The sequence below is a fragment of the Coffea arabica genome, chromosome 2c (assembly GCF_036785885.1).
Source record: "Coffea arabica cultivar ET-39 chromosome 2c, Coffea Arabica ET-39 HiFi, whole genome shotgun sequence".
Lineage (NCBI taxonomy): Eukaryota > Viridiplantae > Streptophyta > Magnoliopsida > Gentianales > Rubiaceae > Coffea > Coffea arabica.
Window position 1 is genome coordinate 510,775 of NC_092312.1, and position 13,981 is coordinate 524,755.

Sequence of the window (13,981 nt, forward strand, 5' to 3'; positions counted from 1 at the left end):
AAATGCTACATGCAATTAATTATCTTATAGTATCAACTAAAATAAAGACAAGCTTCCAAAATTAGAGGTCTTGATTCAATTTTCCTTCTCCCTCTTTGCTTCTTTAATTCAATCTCTCTCTAATTTAAAAACAAATAATATTAATAATAACAAATATAAGATGAATAAGGAATCAATATGCATGTCTAAGTATGTTTAGTCCACGCAATAAATCTTTACATGGATTAAGAAGTAATCGAAAGTACCTTTTACATAATCATATTTGTTGAATACAAATTATGCATCACGCATTTAAAAACACTAACGTGAAAAAAACTTCAAGTCATGTTTGGATTGTATTTTTTTGATTTTTTTTTGTAAAAAAAATTATTGTAACGATTTGATATATGTGAGGTAAAAAAATGATTAAAACATGTATTAAAAAAATATAGTAATTTTCACAAAAAATTGCTTTCCAAATAAGACCTTACATTAGGAGTATAATAGAGGGAAAATCGTTTAAAACGTCACTCACTTTTAAAAGTGTAATTTTACATCTCTTAGAAATTCACATTGATCAAATTTGGTCCCTACCTAGGTTTCCGACTAGTTTTTGCAGGAATTCACCACGTGACTTGCATGTGATCACTTTTTAAGGGTAAAATTGTCAAATCAAATTTTTACATAATCTAATTCATAATCCCTCACATTTCACAAAATGAATTTTTTCATCCCTAACATTTTACAAAATGAGTTGTTCCGTTTCTCACATTTCAAAAAACGAATTTTTCCATCCCTCATATTTTTTAAAATGAATTTTTTCATCCCTCATTGATCATGTATACAAATAACTTTTTTTCTATAAACCCACGTATATATCTATTTGATTTTACCTGAACAGTATGAATAACATGTAATTTATCTCCATTAAATTTCATCTAAACATGTTAATCGTAGTTATACACATGCTATTCAATAGATATATATACGGATTTTAAACTAATAATTTTGTTTGAAACCCATATATATATTTATATGATTTCACCATTTGAACCTATTCAATATTTGTAACATTTCTCTTTTGATAATAATTTATTTATTCAGTTGTATATTAAGGTCATCTAATTAATGGGTCATAACTCGAATTATATAATTGTGCTAACAAATTTCAGTTTAAATCTGAAATTTCTACTCGACATTTTTAAGACCAACAGTTGAATTACTTGCCTTGTGATTGTGTTAAAATTTGAAAGTGCCAATTACTTATTTCTTTTTGTCATATTTTTCTTTTGTTTACTTTTTCTATCCAAATTTAATTCGATATAAACGTTCAATAATATTTAGGATTAAATGTCTTCTTTATTTTCAAAATTCGAGTGAAAGAAAATGAATATAAGTGAAAAACTAATATTTTTTTTAAACCTATGTATATATCTACTTGATTTCACTTGAGCAATATGAATAGTGTGTAATATATCTCTATTTGATTTCACATGCTATTCATACTGTTCAGGTGAAATCAAATAAATATATACATGACTTTAAAAAAATTTATTCACACATGTGATCAATAAAAGATGAAAAAATTCATTTTGAAAAATGTGAAGGACGAAAAATTTTATTTTATGAAATGTGAGGGATTATGAATCGAATTATATAAAATTTGATTTGATAAATTTGCTCTTAAAATATGATTACGTGCAATGCATATGGTGAATTCCGATAAAAAATAGTCGGAAACTTAAGTAGGGACCAAATTTGACAAATGTGAATTTGTAAGGGACATAAAATTATATTTTTAAAAATGAGGGATGAAAAAGTTATTTCGTAAAATGTGAGAGACGTTTTGAACGATTTTTCCTATAATAAACATGACTCACCATACCTTAAAATCTAACCAAAACCATGTCCAAAAAATAAGAACTTGGGCAACAAGGCATGCAACTATATGTTTCGATAGCTCAATTTTGTTAAATAATATTTTATTTGTATCATAAATATATTTTTTAATTCGTTTCTTTATATTTTCAATTATATTTTTTATTTCATATATATTATATCACAAAAGTGCTTTAATGATTATTCTAAAAATATTTCGAATAATACTTATCCAAACACTTTAATGCAAAAAATGCAACAAGTGTATGGCGTGGACTACAGAGCCTTTCAAAATGAATGTGCAATAAAAATTTTACAAAGCTAATTAGTACAATTGAAATCATGACGCGAGCAACAAATACTAACTAATTAACTTTTCAAAGTCCAAACGAGGGGAAACCAAAATATGGTTTGAAATTTCGGGCTTGTTTGGAAGCCAAGTTTTTGGCCTAGTTTTTTAGCTACTAGTTTTTTAACAACTTTTGCTACAGGAACCTCAAAAAATTTATCAAAGTTTTTTACATATACACTTCAATAATACACAAAAACTTTCCCATCCAAAACACAAAAAAAAAAAAATTCCCTTCCCCTTTTCTTCTTCTTCCTCCCTCACTACCACCTCCATTGCCGGCTCCGTCACCAATTTCCGGTGCCGGTGCCGGTTTTTTTTTTTTTTCCCATTTTTTTCCCCATTTTTTTCCCTCTCCCCCTCTTCCTCCCCTGCCATCATCCTCCCTTGTCTTTTTTTTTTTCTCTCTTACGTCTGGCGCAGAGGGGGGTGGCACAGAGAGGAGCGGCCAAGGGGGCAGAGGGGGGAGGGGGAAGGGGCAGAGGGGGGCTGTGGCGGGGGAAGATGGGGGAGAGAGAGGCGGCGGGGGGAGGGGGAAGGGGGCAGGGAGGGGGACGGCGGAGGGAGGGGCAGAGGGGGGCTGCGGAGGGGAAGGCGGGGGAGAGAGAGGCTGCGGGGGGAAGGGGAATGCGGGGGAGAGAGAGGCTGTGGGGGGAGGGGGAATGCGGCAGAGGGGGGCTACGGGGGGGGAAGATGGGGGAGAAAGAGGCGGCGGGGGGAGGGGGAAGGCGGCAGGGGAGAGAGGGAAGGCGGGGGGAGGGGCAGAGGGGGGCTGCGGGGGAGAGAGGGAAGGCGGGGGGAGGGGGAAGGGGCAGAGGGGGACGGCGGGAGATGGAGTTGCAGCTGGGGGTGGTAGAGGTAACGGGAAGAAGAAGAAGAAGAAGAAGAAAAAGAGAGGAAAGAAAAGAAAAAGGAAAGAAAGAAAAAGAAAAAGAAAAAGAAAAAGAAAGGGAAAGAAAAAAAAAAAGAAAAAAAAAATTTTCACCTTATAAAAACTTTTACAAAATTTTTCACCTAATAAAAATTTCTACAAAATTTTTTCAAAAACTTCCACAGTGCACTACAGTAAAGTTTTAGACAAACTCCCAAAAAACTCAGGTTCCAAACAGGCCCTTCATTTTCCAAAAAGCTAATTAGTCTTTTAAGATCGGTTTTGTTTGATAGGAAAACAGTTGTAATTGGCGATGGGGAGGCGGGAGGGTTAAATTTGTAAAAGTTGGAGGGAAAAACCTCACTCCGCAGCCGCCCAAGAGGCGGCCATGTCCGGGATCTCTTTCTCACACAAACCTCAACATTGATTAGGGTTTTAGAATACACTTGTGGTCTTGCTGTATTATTGTTGCTGTTAGGGCAAATCTGAACATGAGTAGCAGTAGAAGCTCCAGGGAAGATTCTCCAGACTGGCTCCGTTCTTTTCAGGTACGTAACGGCTTCTGTTTTCTCTCTCGAATTCTTTTAATTACCCTTTTTTTTTCCTTATGGAAATATTGGATTTGTTGAAACGAGCTCTGACCCAAGGAGCAGAAATAGTTGGTTAGCCTCTATCCTTCTTGCACCTTCATCAATTTTTTTAGGTCATCCGTCATTGCAATCAAATTTAATTTACGAGTTTCTATTTCGTTACTTTTAGTCAAAAGTATGTTAAATGCCTGGATAGTTGAACTAGCCCCAAGTCAATTATAGGGTTCAAATTTCATATATCAGTTGCTTCTGAAAGTTTAATTTTGAGCAATAAAAAAGAAAAAGAAATAAATAAAGAAATCAGGCTGTGTGGCTTCTGTGTTTATCGCGCCACGCTAATGACATTGAGAACTTAATTTGTTGAATTAGGCACCAACTCAGTCGGCTCTGACCATATCATCGGGGTCTGTGTCCCCTCTAAGTGATGATGAGGATGAAGTCGACCTCAACAAGTTGTTTCGGAAAGAAAGGTCAGATGGTCAGGTTGGAGGACATTCTCAAGCTGATCAGAAGACTTTAAAAACCAGTGCTCCAGGTAAAAACCAGAAAGCTGAGCTGCAAACACCACGGAGGAAGAGAAAAAAAGAAAGGGAAGATCATTGTGCAAGAGGAGGAGGTGGTCCTTCTATCACGTTGATTTTCTTTCTTTAATTGCTCAACGCTGAAAGTTTTATTCTTCAAAACCTAAGAGAAGGGGATTGCTCAGACTCTCTCTAATGTTGGCGATATTACAGAAAGAAGGGCAGAAAAACGAGCAGCTGAAACAAGAGCATCAGAAATGCCTATTCCACCTAGTGTAAGAATTTTTCTCTAAAACTAGATTCATCCATTATAGGGCTCCATGTAATCTTTGATTCGTTATTTGTTATGCCTGTGCTTTCACTGGGTTTATTTGATTCTTACATGATTAGCATTCGATTTTACTGATGCATTGCTATCTGAGCATCTGTGAATGGGCTGTTTATAGGCTATCTGGAGATTTAGACATTTTAAAGGTTTTGATATCTTTAATTTCGACAATTGTGATGTCTTGTTCCCTAGTTAGTAAAGGAAAATCTATTTTAGGCGACTTCCTATCTTCTTCGTCTTTATGATCATTACATTGGAGATTGTCATTGATTGAACAGGAACCAAATGATTCAGTTTGGACATTGTCTTCAGATTCTGATTCTTTGCCTGACTCCAAGCCTGTAAGTAGAGATGTTCTCCTTGATAAGAAGATTGATGGGAGTGATAAAACTGAATACAAACAAAAGGAAATATATGAGGTTGCAATTCCTTGTGATGATGGAGAATCTTCATCACAGGATGCTTTAATTACAAAAACACTAAACAAGAAGCTGAAAAGCGAAGGTGATAAACCTTCTACACCAGAAAAAGTACATTTGCTCAAGAACAGAGGTAAGGAAAATGTGTTCTGGTTCTTATGTTTTCTCGTCGTTTAATATCTTTGTGAGTCAAGGATGTTGGGCAAGCAACTTTAATAAGAATGCTCCTCCTACCGTAAATGTACATCTTTGTTCATATATGTTGTCCAAAATTTACATTTTTATGATCTGGTTGTTACAGAAACTGTTGGAGACCTGGACATTGAGGAAAATTTGGCTGAGAAGTGTAGTGGACTTCATGTGAGAAACTTGGGTTCTTACTAAATTATTTATTATGCTGAGTTAGTGAATTATTGTTGGAAATTACATCTGCAGGCCTCCTCCAGGTTGCCTTTGGTGCTCACTGAGAAAGTACAACACTCAAAGGTTAGCCAGCATAATGTCTACATTTACGAATGCAGTGTCACTTGGTGTTTTTTATTTTTCATCTTAGAGATTATTTGTGGATTTCAATTTACATGAGTAGTGAAAATTATGCCCCTGTATGTGCTGCACTCCTTTTTTCTCCTCTTTCAACAATGAAGAAACTTTTTGGCTGTGATGAAGAACATTTGAAGAGCCAGACTGCATGAGTCCTGTCTGTCAAGCAAAGATGTGACGACTGAAAGTTGCTTTGTACTCTTTGTTTTTTTTTTTTGAAGGGGGGGGGGGGTGGGGAGGAATTCTGCCCATGCATTGTGGTTATTGTCACTGCCATTTTTTTGGAGTAAGTCTGGTACCAGTAGTTTGCTTATTTATGGTTATTGACACCTTTTAAGTTGTTAATTTTGACCACAGGCATTAGTTCTATAGGCCTAAACTTGTGATGGTTTATCTACAGCTGTTAAATTTATTCTAATTTCTTGGCAGGCACTTGTGGAGTGTGAAGGTGATTCAATTGATTTAAGTGGTGATGTGGGTGCTGTTGGCCGTGTGGTTATCTCAGATGACTCATCTGGAAATCATGAGATGTTATTGGATTTGAAAGGCATGTATAGTTCTCTATTTTCCATTAGTCATGAAATTTGAATTAGTGACCTTTTGAGTTATCTATTGTATTTTTAGTTTTATTCGCAGCCTATATGTACTTAATACATTTTGAACTTTTTATTCTAATATTATTTCATTTCTTCTGGTGCTACTTTACCAGCTTTGTCCTAATGGTTCTATAGGCTCCTTTGCTCATTTGATTTCTTCATTTTGATGCATCTGTTTTTTAGGAACCATATACAGAACAAATATCCTTCCTTCCAGAACATTTTGTGTGGTAAATGTTTTTTGTCCAAATCCCTCTCTCTCTCTCTCTCACACACATACATAAAGGGGGGAATAAAACTAAATATAACTCCGGAATTTTCAGGTCAGCTTTGGTCAATCAGAAGCCAAGGTAAGTCCATTATATACTTGTGTCTTTTCTTCTCGTTTTGCATTTACTCATTCATGTACCATGCCCTCACCTAACCCCTACCCAGATACAACATATTAATAAGACAGCATGGACATGCTAGAGAACACGTTAAATGAAGTAGCAAGATACTCTGTCTAGTTGTGCACAGTACTCTTTATCCTCGATTTTTTTTTCTTCTGGCATCTCGTTAGATTTACTCCTGTGAAGCACTTGGAATGAGATGTTTTTGGTTCAGATAAACTGATAACTTGTTTTCGCACCTTTTCTTGTTTAGATAGAGGCTATCATGAATGACTTTATCCAGCTAAAGCCACAAGCCAACTTTTACGAGGCAGAAACCATGGTCGAAGGTTAGCCCCTTCTATGGTCTCTGATGCTGTTCTTGTGTTTACGACGTTTATCAGTTTCTTCAATCAGAACGATCTCGATGCGCTTAAATTTTGAATTAGTTTATTTTGCATGTGTAGGTACTCTAGATGGATTCTCATTTGATTCAGAAGAGGAGGTGGATAATTTGCCTAAAGCTCTAAACAATCAAGGTGAGGGTGCCATGGAACAGTGCAAAGGGAAAATCAGACAGAAAGCTGAGAAAGTGTCGGTATGTTATTTCATCCGTTTTTTAATAAAAATTTTGATAGTCAGATTGCCCTTTGATCTCGGGTTGGGACCAAAGGTTGCTGATTGATGATTGGTCGTCTGTAGGGAGCACTGCAAAAGCAGAGCAAGACCGGCGGAGGAAAGAAAGTGAAAAGGAAAGCTCAAGCTCCAAAGAAAAGCAGGACCAAGAAATGAGAGCACTTCATGTGTTAATGTATGATGATATCTGCGGATATGTGAGGATAATTTTAGGGGTAGCAAGTGATTCAATTCTGAGATTTAAAGGAAACGGATTAAGCTCACTGTACTCTACCCTTAATCTTGGAAGGGAAGAAGAATAATCAGCAGTTGATTAAAAGTTATAAACAAACTGCATCAGTACTTCATCAGATAACAAAACATATTGGTGGGTTATAATCTTCTTAAGACGAAAGCCGGAAACTATTACATGTTTGGACAACTTCTGCTTGGCTTTGGGTTTCCTGTCACACAAATTGCTAATGCATTCCCTTCCTTGTTACACATTTTTATAAAGGTGACCTGCGTTTTTGCATTTACTCCCTCCGTCTCACTTTGATAATCCTATTTCTTTTTTCACACAATTTAAGAATAAGTAGTTAATTTTGTTGAAAAAGTAAATTTAGATTGTTATTTTTTTAAAATATCCTCACATTAAATAGAGTACAATTTTATGGGAACTTGAATTGATGGTAAAAAAAGAATCAACTTTCATTAAATGGGGTAGGTTTATAGTAACAACAACTTACATTAAATAAGGGTATTTTAGAAAAATTAAAATACAATTACATTCTTCAATTGGAAAGTGAACTATAATTTGGGACAGACGAGAAAGGAAAACAAGACTATCAAAGTGGGACGGAGGGGGTAATATTTTATAGACAGTATTCTACTTTTATTTTAAATGAATGGCACGTTTCATTTCCTCTTTAAAAAAAAAAAAATGGCGTGTTTTAGCTTTTATAGAAGGTGTTAAGGGGAGTGCAACAAGAAATTCAAAATCCAACTGTCTACATCATTTTCAATGATTTTTAAGTTCTTTCTCTCTTTCTTTTTTCCATTTTTTAAGTCCCTTTCAATATTACCCAGTCTGCTTGACCACTTCTGCTTTTTACCACCACAAGGCTAACAGGGCAAATTTACACGGGATAATTTTTGGGTAATTTTTTTATGCACTATCAGTGTGTACACACGGGTAATATTAGATATATGTCACATAATCTAATTTCAAATTTAAAATTCAATTTATATGCAAATGACATACATTCATAACTATTAGTATTAAAAAAAACTTTACATTAATCGTGTATAAAAATTTAATCCTAATTTTTTTGTGATAAATTTTTTCATACGAGGCAAATTCATTTGTGATAACTTTTTTGATCTAAAAAAGTCTGGAGTCATGTGCTAGATTTCCAAGGGAAAAAAAATGAAACTAGAAGATTTTTTACATTGGATGACAAACCTTAGCATCCTCCACAGTAATTTGATGCGGTGCTTTGTGTGTGTGTTCTCTTATTGGTTTTCAAACAAAATTGCTTAAATTCATTTATTGCTTCTTCTTCTATAGTTAAATACCGTTATTGCTTTAACAGGGTTAGACGGAAGGACTCAATCCGAGTACATTTCCGACTTTGAAGGGTGTTAAATAAATTTTTTTTTTTAAACTTGTAGGCACTTAATTGGGACTTTGAGAATGGCATTAAATTTAATTTCTTTGTTTTTTTTTTTTTTGTAAATGTTAATGCCACTACTCTCTCATTTGTATGGAACTCTTTTTAACCTAGTGTAACAACTATATGGTATTAAACCACAATGGATTTTCTGTCCCACACCCTGTGCCACTGTCTCATTTTTTATTACATTGCTATTTCTCCTACATAAATATCATGTTTTAGTTCTTTTTTGTTTCCTTAAGATCCAATAATTATTAATTGAGTAAAAAATAAAATTTAACAAACTCAAAAAATCAAAATGCATAAAAAAATGAGATTTTTTAATGAATTTTTTGCTATATTTTTTAATTTTCTATTATATATTGCTTTTTTGTAGGTGCTGTATTTATTTTTTACTCAATTAATAGTTATTGGATCTTAAGAAAATAAAAAAGAACTAAAACATGATATCTGTGTAGGAGAAATAGCAATATAATAAAAAATGAGATAGAGAGTGGTACAGAATATAGGACAGAAGGTCTGTTGCGGTATTAAACCCTATCTGTTCCATCATACATGGTACAGCACCACCCACAAGAATACCGTAAAAATCGTACATGGTACAACATATTCTAGAAGAATAGCATAAACCTACGAGAGTATTAACTAACAAATTCAATCACAAACAAGGATGAATTTACACTAAAGATTTTCTGTGAATCTTTGGTATATGTATGTGGCCTGGTCGGATGAATGGGGTCGTTGGCGTTGGATGTCTAGACATACCAGGTGATGATGAGAAGGAGCAGCGCAGAGAAGGGTCTTCTGAGGACAGTTGACGAAGATGCTACCATCCCTACGACCCTCCCGTTTCGGCTCCTTTGAATGGGTGGAGATGTTAATGCACCGATACTTGGTTGCTTCATCCTACATTTGTCACAAATCAACGCCTTTTACTGGAGCAGAACCGACAACAAAAACAGAAGAAAAAAAAGTTGTCACAATGCAGCAGCTGCTCCAGGAGCAAATTCTTGCTTTCTATCTCGCTAGCTACATAATCCTAGAGGAAAAAAGAGACAAACAAAAAGAAAAAGAAAATTGACGATATATATATATATGTGTGTGTGTATATATATGTACGTGTGTATGTATGTATGTACCCGTTCACGGGACAAAAGATTATGGCATAATCGTAAGCCTTGCATGTAAAAGTGCTGGTGGCATCGTCAAAGGCGTAGCTGTAAGCCCTTGGACACGCTCTCTTGAAAATGGTGGAATAGAATGATGGACGGCATGTCGATGGGTTCGCAAATTCTCCACTGCAGCAGTATTGGTCTGATCCAAATGCCTCGCATGCACTTTTGCAGGCAACAACGTCCCCGCTCCCGTTCCCTTCCCCGTCTTCCCCACCAACCACCTGAAGTTCTTTAGGGCAACCTGAGACAGAATCAAATGCGGGGATTAATGTCCGGGAGACGGTGATTTTTCTCACCTCGATGGGATGCCAAACCCCTTGCAACTCTAATCTAATGCATCAAGTGTGATGATGTCTGCCACTACTAGTCCCCCTCGAAATGTTTGCCAAACTTCTTCTTCTTCTTCTTTTTTAATATGTGTATATAAAAAAAGAAGAAATTAAGTAAAAACAAAACAAACCCATATTGATGTTGGAAACACAGCCAGTGGCGTTGCATTTTCCATTAAGTACTCCTTGCGGCACCGCAATGAGCGGCAGGTTGTAGCCGTCGACGATGCTGACGTCGTAGAAATCCTTGTCATCTCCAGCGCCGAGGGTTATCTCGAAGAGCGAGGCAGGAGGCGTTGCGCCCATGCCGTCGCATTCCAGCCTCCCCCCGCAGTCCCCTGTTTGACAGGACCCCACACCCGATGCGTCGAATGTGCACCCAGTTCTTCCCCAAATGCGACCTGACCACCCCGGGACAGCTGGGATTCTCAGGCTTTGCCCCGATTGCAGTTGGAATCCGGTGGTTGGGAGCTGCGGCGTCCCTGAACCGGCTAATGTACCGGGCCATATAGTGAAGGGGCAGTAGTTTGCTACGGAAAATGTGCTGGCAAAAGAGCTAGACAAGAAAGAGACCACCAGCAGCAATAAGGGTAACACGGAAAGTTTCATCGCCATTAGCAAAGGAACCGCCCAAGTCGTACTTCTTAGTCCTCAACCAAAGGGTTAATGGAGGGGGAGGGCTGCGTAAGACTGAGTAGGAGAAAATGAGGCTGACCAGAATGCGTAGTAGTATTTGTATCTTTGATAACCAACCAACGAACGCACGCCCGCCTGCGATGCTGCTTTTGGCAAATTCATCCGCCGCAAGATGGCACTTTTGGGTTTAGCATTTCTTTTATCTTGGACGGTCTCATCCAGAAGCAATGCCTTGCCTTTCTTTAGCAACTTAATTAAGAGATCATGTTGCACAAAAGAATTAAAAGAAGAAACGCTAAAAAATATATATATATATATATATATTTATATATGTGTGTGTATATTCAAAATATCTTGGAACAGAATCAATTTTCTTGTGCATAGCTAAGACCACATGAAAAGGCTAACCAAGATTCCGGTCAAAAATCATTGTTAAAAGATAAAGAGTAGTATCTCAGATCCTCATCAAAATCCCATAGCTTGGTACTTGGTAGCTGTTCCGGCTTCCGTGTCCAAGAGTCACCACCAATAATACTCAAATCAGTACTTGTTTTATCCAGGAGGTGCGTTTATCCTCTTAAGACATATATATACTCTTACCTTGCCGCATCATTGCAGCAAAGAGACGGGATCAGAACAACCTGAGGCTGTTTTCATGTGTGTGATTCAGGGGGTTGCTTTACGCCCGTTTTCTAACTGACCGATTAGCTTATTCTTAACACCCTCCTGACGCCATCCCAAAGCCACCAAAATAATAATAACAATAAAACAAGCAGAAATTTCCATTACGCCATCCCAAAGCCACCATGACAGCACTCAGAATTAAGTTACCAAATAAAAACTTCTCTGATGGAATTACCAATGAGCACTTAAATAGAATACCAGGTAACCATTCTGAGTAATAAAATGAAGAAAATTGCAAACACCACCTCTTCACCTACCAACAAGCTTTTAGCAAAAAGCTTGCACGCAACAAACAAAAATCAGACAGAGACAAGATCGACCTTGGGGCCCTCAGACTTTCGACAATCCGTATTAGAAGCATAATCAACAATCTCAACACTCCGTAAATCCTGGACTGTTATATAACCATTATTACACAGCCTTAAAAAAAGAAGAATATCATTCTGGATCAGCTAAACAAACAAGAAAAAGCAAGCAGATCACGGGCCTCATTATAAACACGTTACCATAAGCGTGTAGAATCCTACAAACTAAACCTAGAAGCTACCTCAAGATTCAGGTTCAAACTGTCAAAATATTTTTTACTCTGAAGTGCCAGAGCTACAGTGGTACCCGTAGCTCATTCAGCATGCTTCCAGAGTAGTAGACGTGCATGCTTCCAGATAAGCAGGACTGATAAAGCTCAACAAGAAGGACCAAAAATGCTGCCAGAGCCTTTACAGTAAGAGGGAAACAGTTCAAGTCCAAGCTAAAATTCAAAAGGATGGCATCAAGGCCTCAGGTGATTGAGATTGAAGCTTTAACAGGTTCATCACTCTTAAACATGTAGAGTTGCCTTGAAGTGCTTCAACCATTGAGTAGATTAATGAACATTGGCCATCAAGATGACCTTCCTTCAAGGTCATCAGATATACAATATTGCCCAGTAACATATCTTCAAGGAAATCCTGAACAGAAGAACAGAAGATTGAAGGTACAAAAGCAGGCATATAAACTCCACTTGACAACCTAAAAGCACTCACATGGATCTGGTTAATGTGGCAAGACAGCAAGTACCGAATTCCAGACTCAAGACAAAGATCATTTTACTGCCACATGCCGCACAACAGACGAAAGTTTTATCCTGCACCAGAAAGAACAAAAGTCACAATCAGATAACACCTCAAGGCCCTGACAATAAACTTATGCAGCAAGAATGTATGACAACAAAATAAGCTATTCAGAATTCTCCAGAGTTGTTCATCCCACAATCCCTGCAAAACAAGAAACACTTCAGGAATGACTTCACAGAACAAGCAGAAGAGAAAAGCGCAAGACAGTGCAAGATAAATGTTGAAAAACATATTCATCCCCTTCCTCAAACAGCAGACATAACCATAAAGTCAAATATAAATATTCTATAATAGGCAAGTTTCAAAGATCGCAAAATAAAATGCTCCAGTTGTACTGGCTTCCTGCAAAATGACACTAAGGAGCAAATATGCAATTGCTTTCATCAAGTCATCATAGATCCCCGATCCACAGAGAAAAGAAGATTAAAATATCTGCAGTCTACCTCAGTTCTGAAAACAGATATAGTCATTCCCAACCCACATTAACCAGACAAATGCACATCCAAAATAGAATCAAAGGAGAAGCACTATTGGAAAGGAGCAGTAATACATGCTACATGCATTATTGCCCCACCAAAACAAAGAGTAATATATCTTCTACTAGAACCATGAGCCTGTCAAGGTTCAAAATTTGATTGGGCATAGAGTGCAACTCAACTAAATATTACCCAAATTCCTAAAAAGGAACTAAGGTGTTGAAAGAGTTGCGCTCAAATAAAGGACAGTCGAATATAAGTTTCTTCCTACATACAGGCAAGACAGTCAAGTCTGCCATTTAGGTGCTCATATCAGTTCTGTCATTAATACTAGTCCCAGAAAAAAGAAAACTAACACAGAAAAGAGACAAGGGACATGAACAAATCAGTCATAATCTCTAGCTCATATCCATGCCATCTCCAACTTGACTGCAGATTGGACCAACAGCAGAGAATGATCTCTCAAACGGCGAGGGTTGAAATTGTGCATCCCGCCTGCGCTTAAAAGCGCAGCTGTCAGGTGCAGAACTCTCAGCATCAAGCTTTCTCCGAACACCTTTCACAGCCTGTTCCTCAGCTGCGGTTAGAGGGAAAATCTTCCTGCTAACTCTGCAAAGAGAGCTGTGGTTATCATACAGAATTCTCTGGTTACAGTTTTTGTCGCAAATGTGAGTCAATCCAGTTAGTTTGCAGCGATACATGTTCCCACATATGTGTTCATTCTCGCATTTCCAGTCACACTTGTGGACACAGTCTGGGCCATCTTGACCAAGAATGCTCGACAGATAAATAACATTTGTAGGAACGGCTAACATAGATTTGCCAAAGACCTCCAT

General features: G+C 37.2%; 3 protein-coding genes across 7 annotated transcripts; 1 reads left to right on the plus strand and 2 right to left on the minus strand.

Annotated features, from left to right (window-relative positions):
• The first annotated feature begins 3,429 nt into the window (after positions 1 to 3,429).
• LOC113728239 (uncharacterized) lies at positions 3,430 to 7,438 on the plus strand. Of its 2 annotated transcripts, XM_072073160.1 has the most exons (13): positions 3,430 to 3,625; positions 4,037 to 4,283; positions 4,402 to 4,463; positions 4,795 to 4,857; positions 4,975 to 5,068; positions 5,237 to 5,295; positions 5,371 to 5,421; positions 5,905 to 6,022; positions 6,255 to 6,301; positions 6,395 to 6,421; positions 6,717 to 6,792; positions 6,910 to 7,040; positions 7,145 to 7,438. In XM_072073160.1, the coding sequence occupies exons 1-13, from the start codon at positions 3,569 to 3,571 to the stop codon at positions 7,232 to 7,234; spliced, it is 1,122 nt and encodes a 373-aa protein (XP_071929261.1). In that variant the 5' UTR covers positions 3,430 to 3,568; the 3' UTR covers positions 7,235 to 7,438. The 2 variants fall into 2 exon arrangements, with proteins under 2 accessions (XP_071929261.1, XP_071929260.1); XM_072073159.1 differs by having other exon boundaries at positions 4,795 to 5,068.
• Positions 7,439 to 9,188: 1,750 nt separating this feature from the next.
• LOC113720804 (pathogenesis-related thaumatin-like protein 3.5) lies at positions 9,189 to 11,795 on the minus strand. Of its 2 annotated transcripts, none has more exons than XM_072073161.1 (3): positions 10,369 to 11,795; positions 9,873 to 10,149; positions 9,189 to 9,639 (listed from the first exon to the last, which is right to left on the minus strand). In XM_072073161.1, exons 1-3 carry the CDS (start codon positions 10,850 to 10,852, stop codon positions 9,489 to 9,491), a joined length of 912 nt encoding a protein of 303 aa, XP_071929262.1. In that variant the 5' UTR covers positions 10,853 to 11,795; the 3' UTR covers positions 9,189 to 9,488. The 2 variants fall into 2 exon arrangements, with proteins under 2 accessions (XP_071929262.1, XP_071929263.1); XM_072073162.1 differs by having other exon boundaries at positions 9,540 to 9,668.
• Positions 11,796 to 11,908: 113 nt separating this feature from the next.
• LOC113724806 (uncharacterized) lies at positions 11,909 to 13,981 on the minus strand. 3 transcript variants are annotated; one of them, XM_072073165.1, is made up of 3 exons: positions 13,502 to 13,981; positions 12,580 to 12,680; positions 11,909 to 12,504 (listed from the first exon to the last, which is right to left on the minus strand). In XM_072073165.1, exon 1 carries the CDS (start codon positions 13,979 to 13,981, stop codon positions 13,544 to 13,546), a length of 438 nt encoding a protein of 145 aa, XP_071929266.1. In that variant the 3' UTR covers positions 11,909 to 12,504; positions 12,580 to 12,680; positions 13,502 to 13,543. The 3 variants fall into 3 exon arrangements, with proteins under 3 accessions (XP_071929266.1, XP_071929265.1, XP_071929264.1); XM_072073164.1 differs by having other exon boundaries at positions 12,580 to 12,810; XM_072073163.1 differs by having other exon boundaries at positions 12,580 to 13,981.

Excerpts from the sequence above, each read along its gene's own strand:
- LOC113728239 (XM_072073159.1), top strand. The coding sequence starts at position 3,569 with ATGAGTAGCAGTAGAAGCTCCAGGGAAGATTCTCCAGACTGGCTCCGT. Across the intron at positions 4,284-4,401 it reads TCATTGTGCAAGAGGAGGAG|AAAGAAGGGCAGAAAAACGA; the intron begins GTGGTCCTTCTA and ends GCGATATTACAG. Across the intron at positions 5,422-5,904 it reads AGAAAGTACAACACTCAAAG|GCACTTGTGGAGTGTGAAGG; the intron begins GTTAGCCAGCAT and ends ATTTCTTGGCAG.
- LOC113720804 (XM_072073161.1), bottom strand. The coding sequence starts at position 10,852 with ATGGCGATGAAACTTTCCGTGTTACCCTTATTGCTGCTGGTGGTCTCT. Across the intron at positions 10,150-10,368 it reads TGTTTCCAACATCAATATGG|GTTGCCCTAAAGAACTTCAG; the intron begins GTTTGTTTTGTT and ends ATTCTGTCTCAG. Across the intron at positions 9,640-9,872 it reads ATCTTTTGTCCCGTGAACGG|GATGAAGCAACCAAGTATCG; the intron begins GTACATACATAC and ends TGACAAATGTAG.
- LOC113724806 (XM_072073165.1), bottom strand. The coding sequence starts at position 13,981 with ATGGAGGTCTTTGGCAAATCTATGTTAGCCGTTCCTACAAATGTTATT.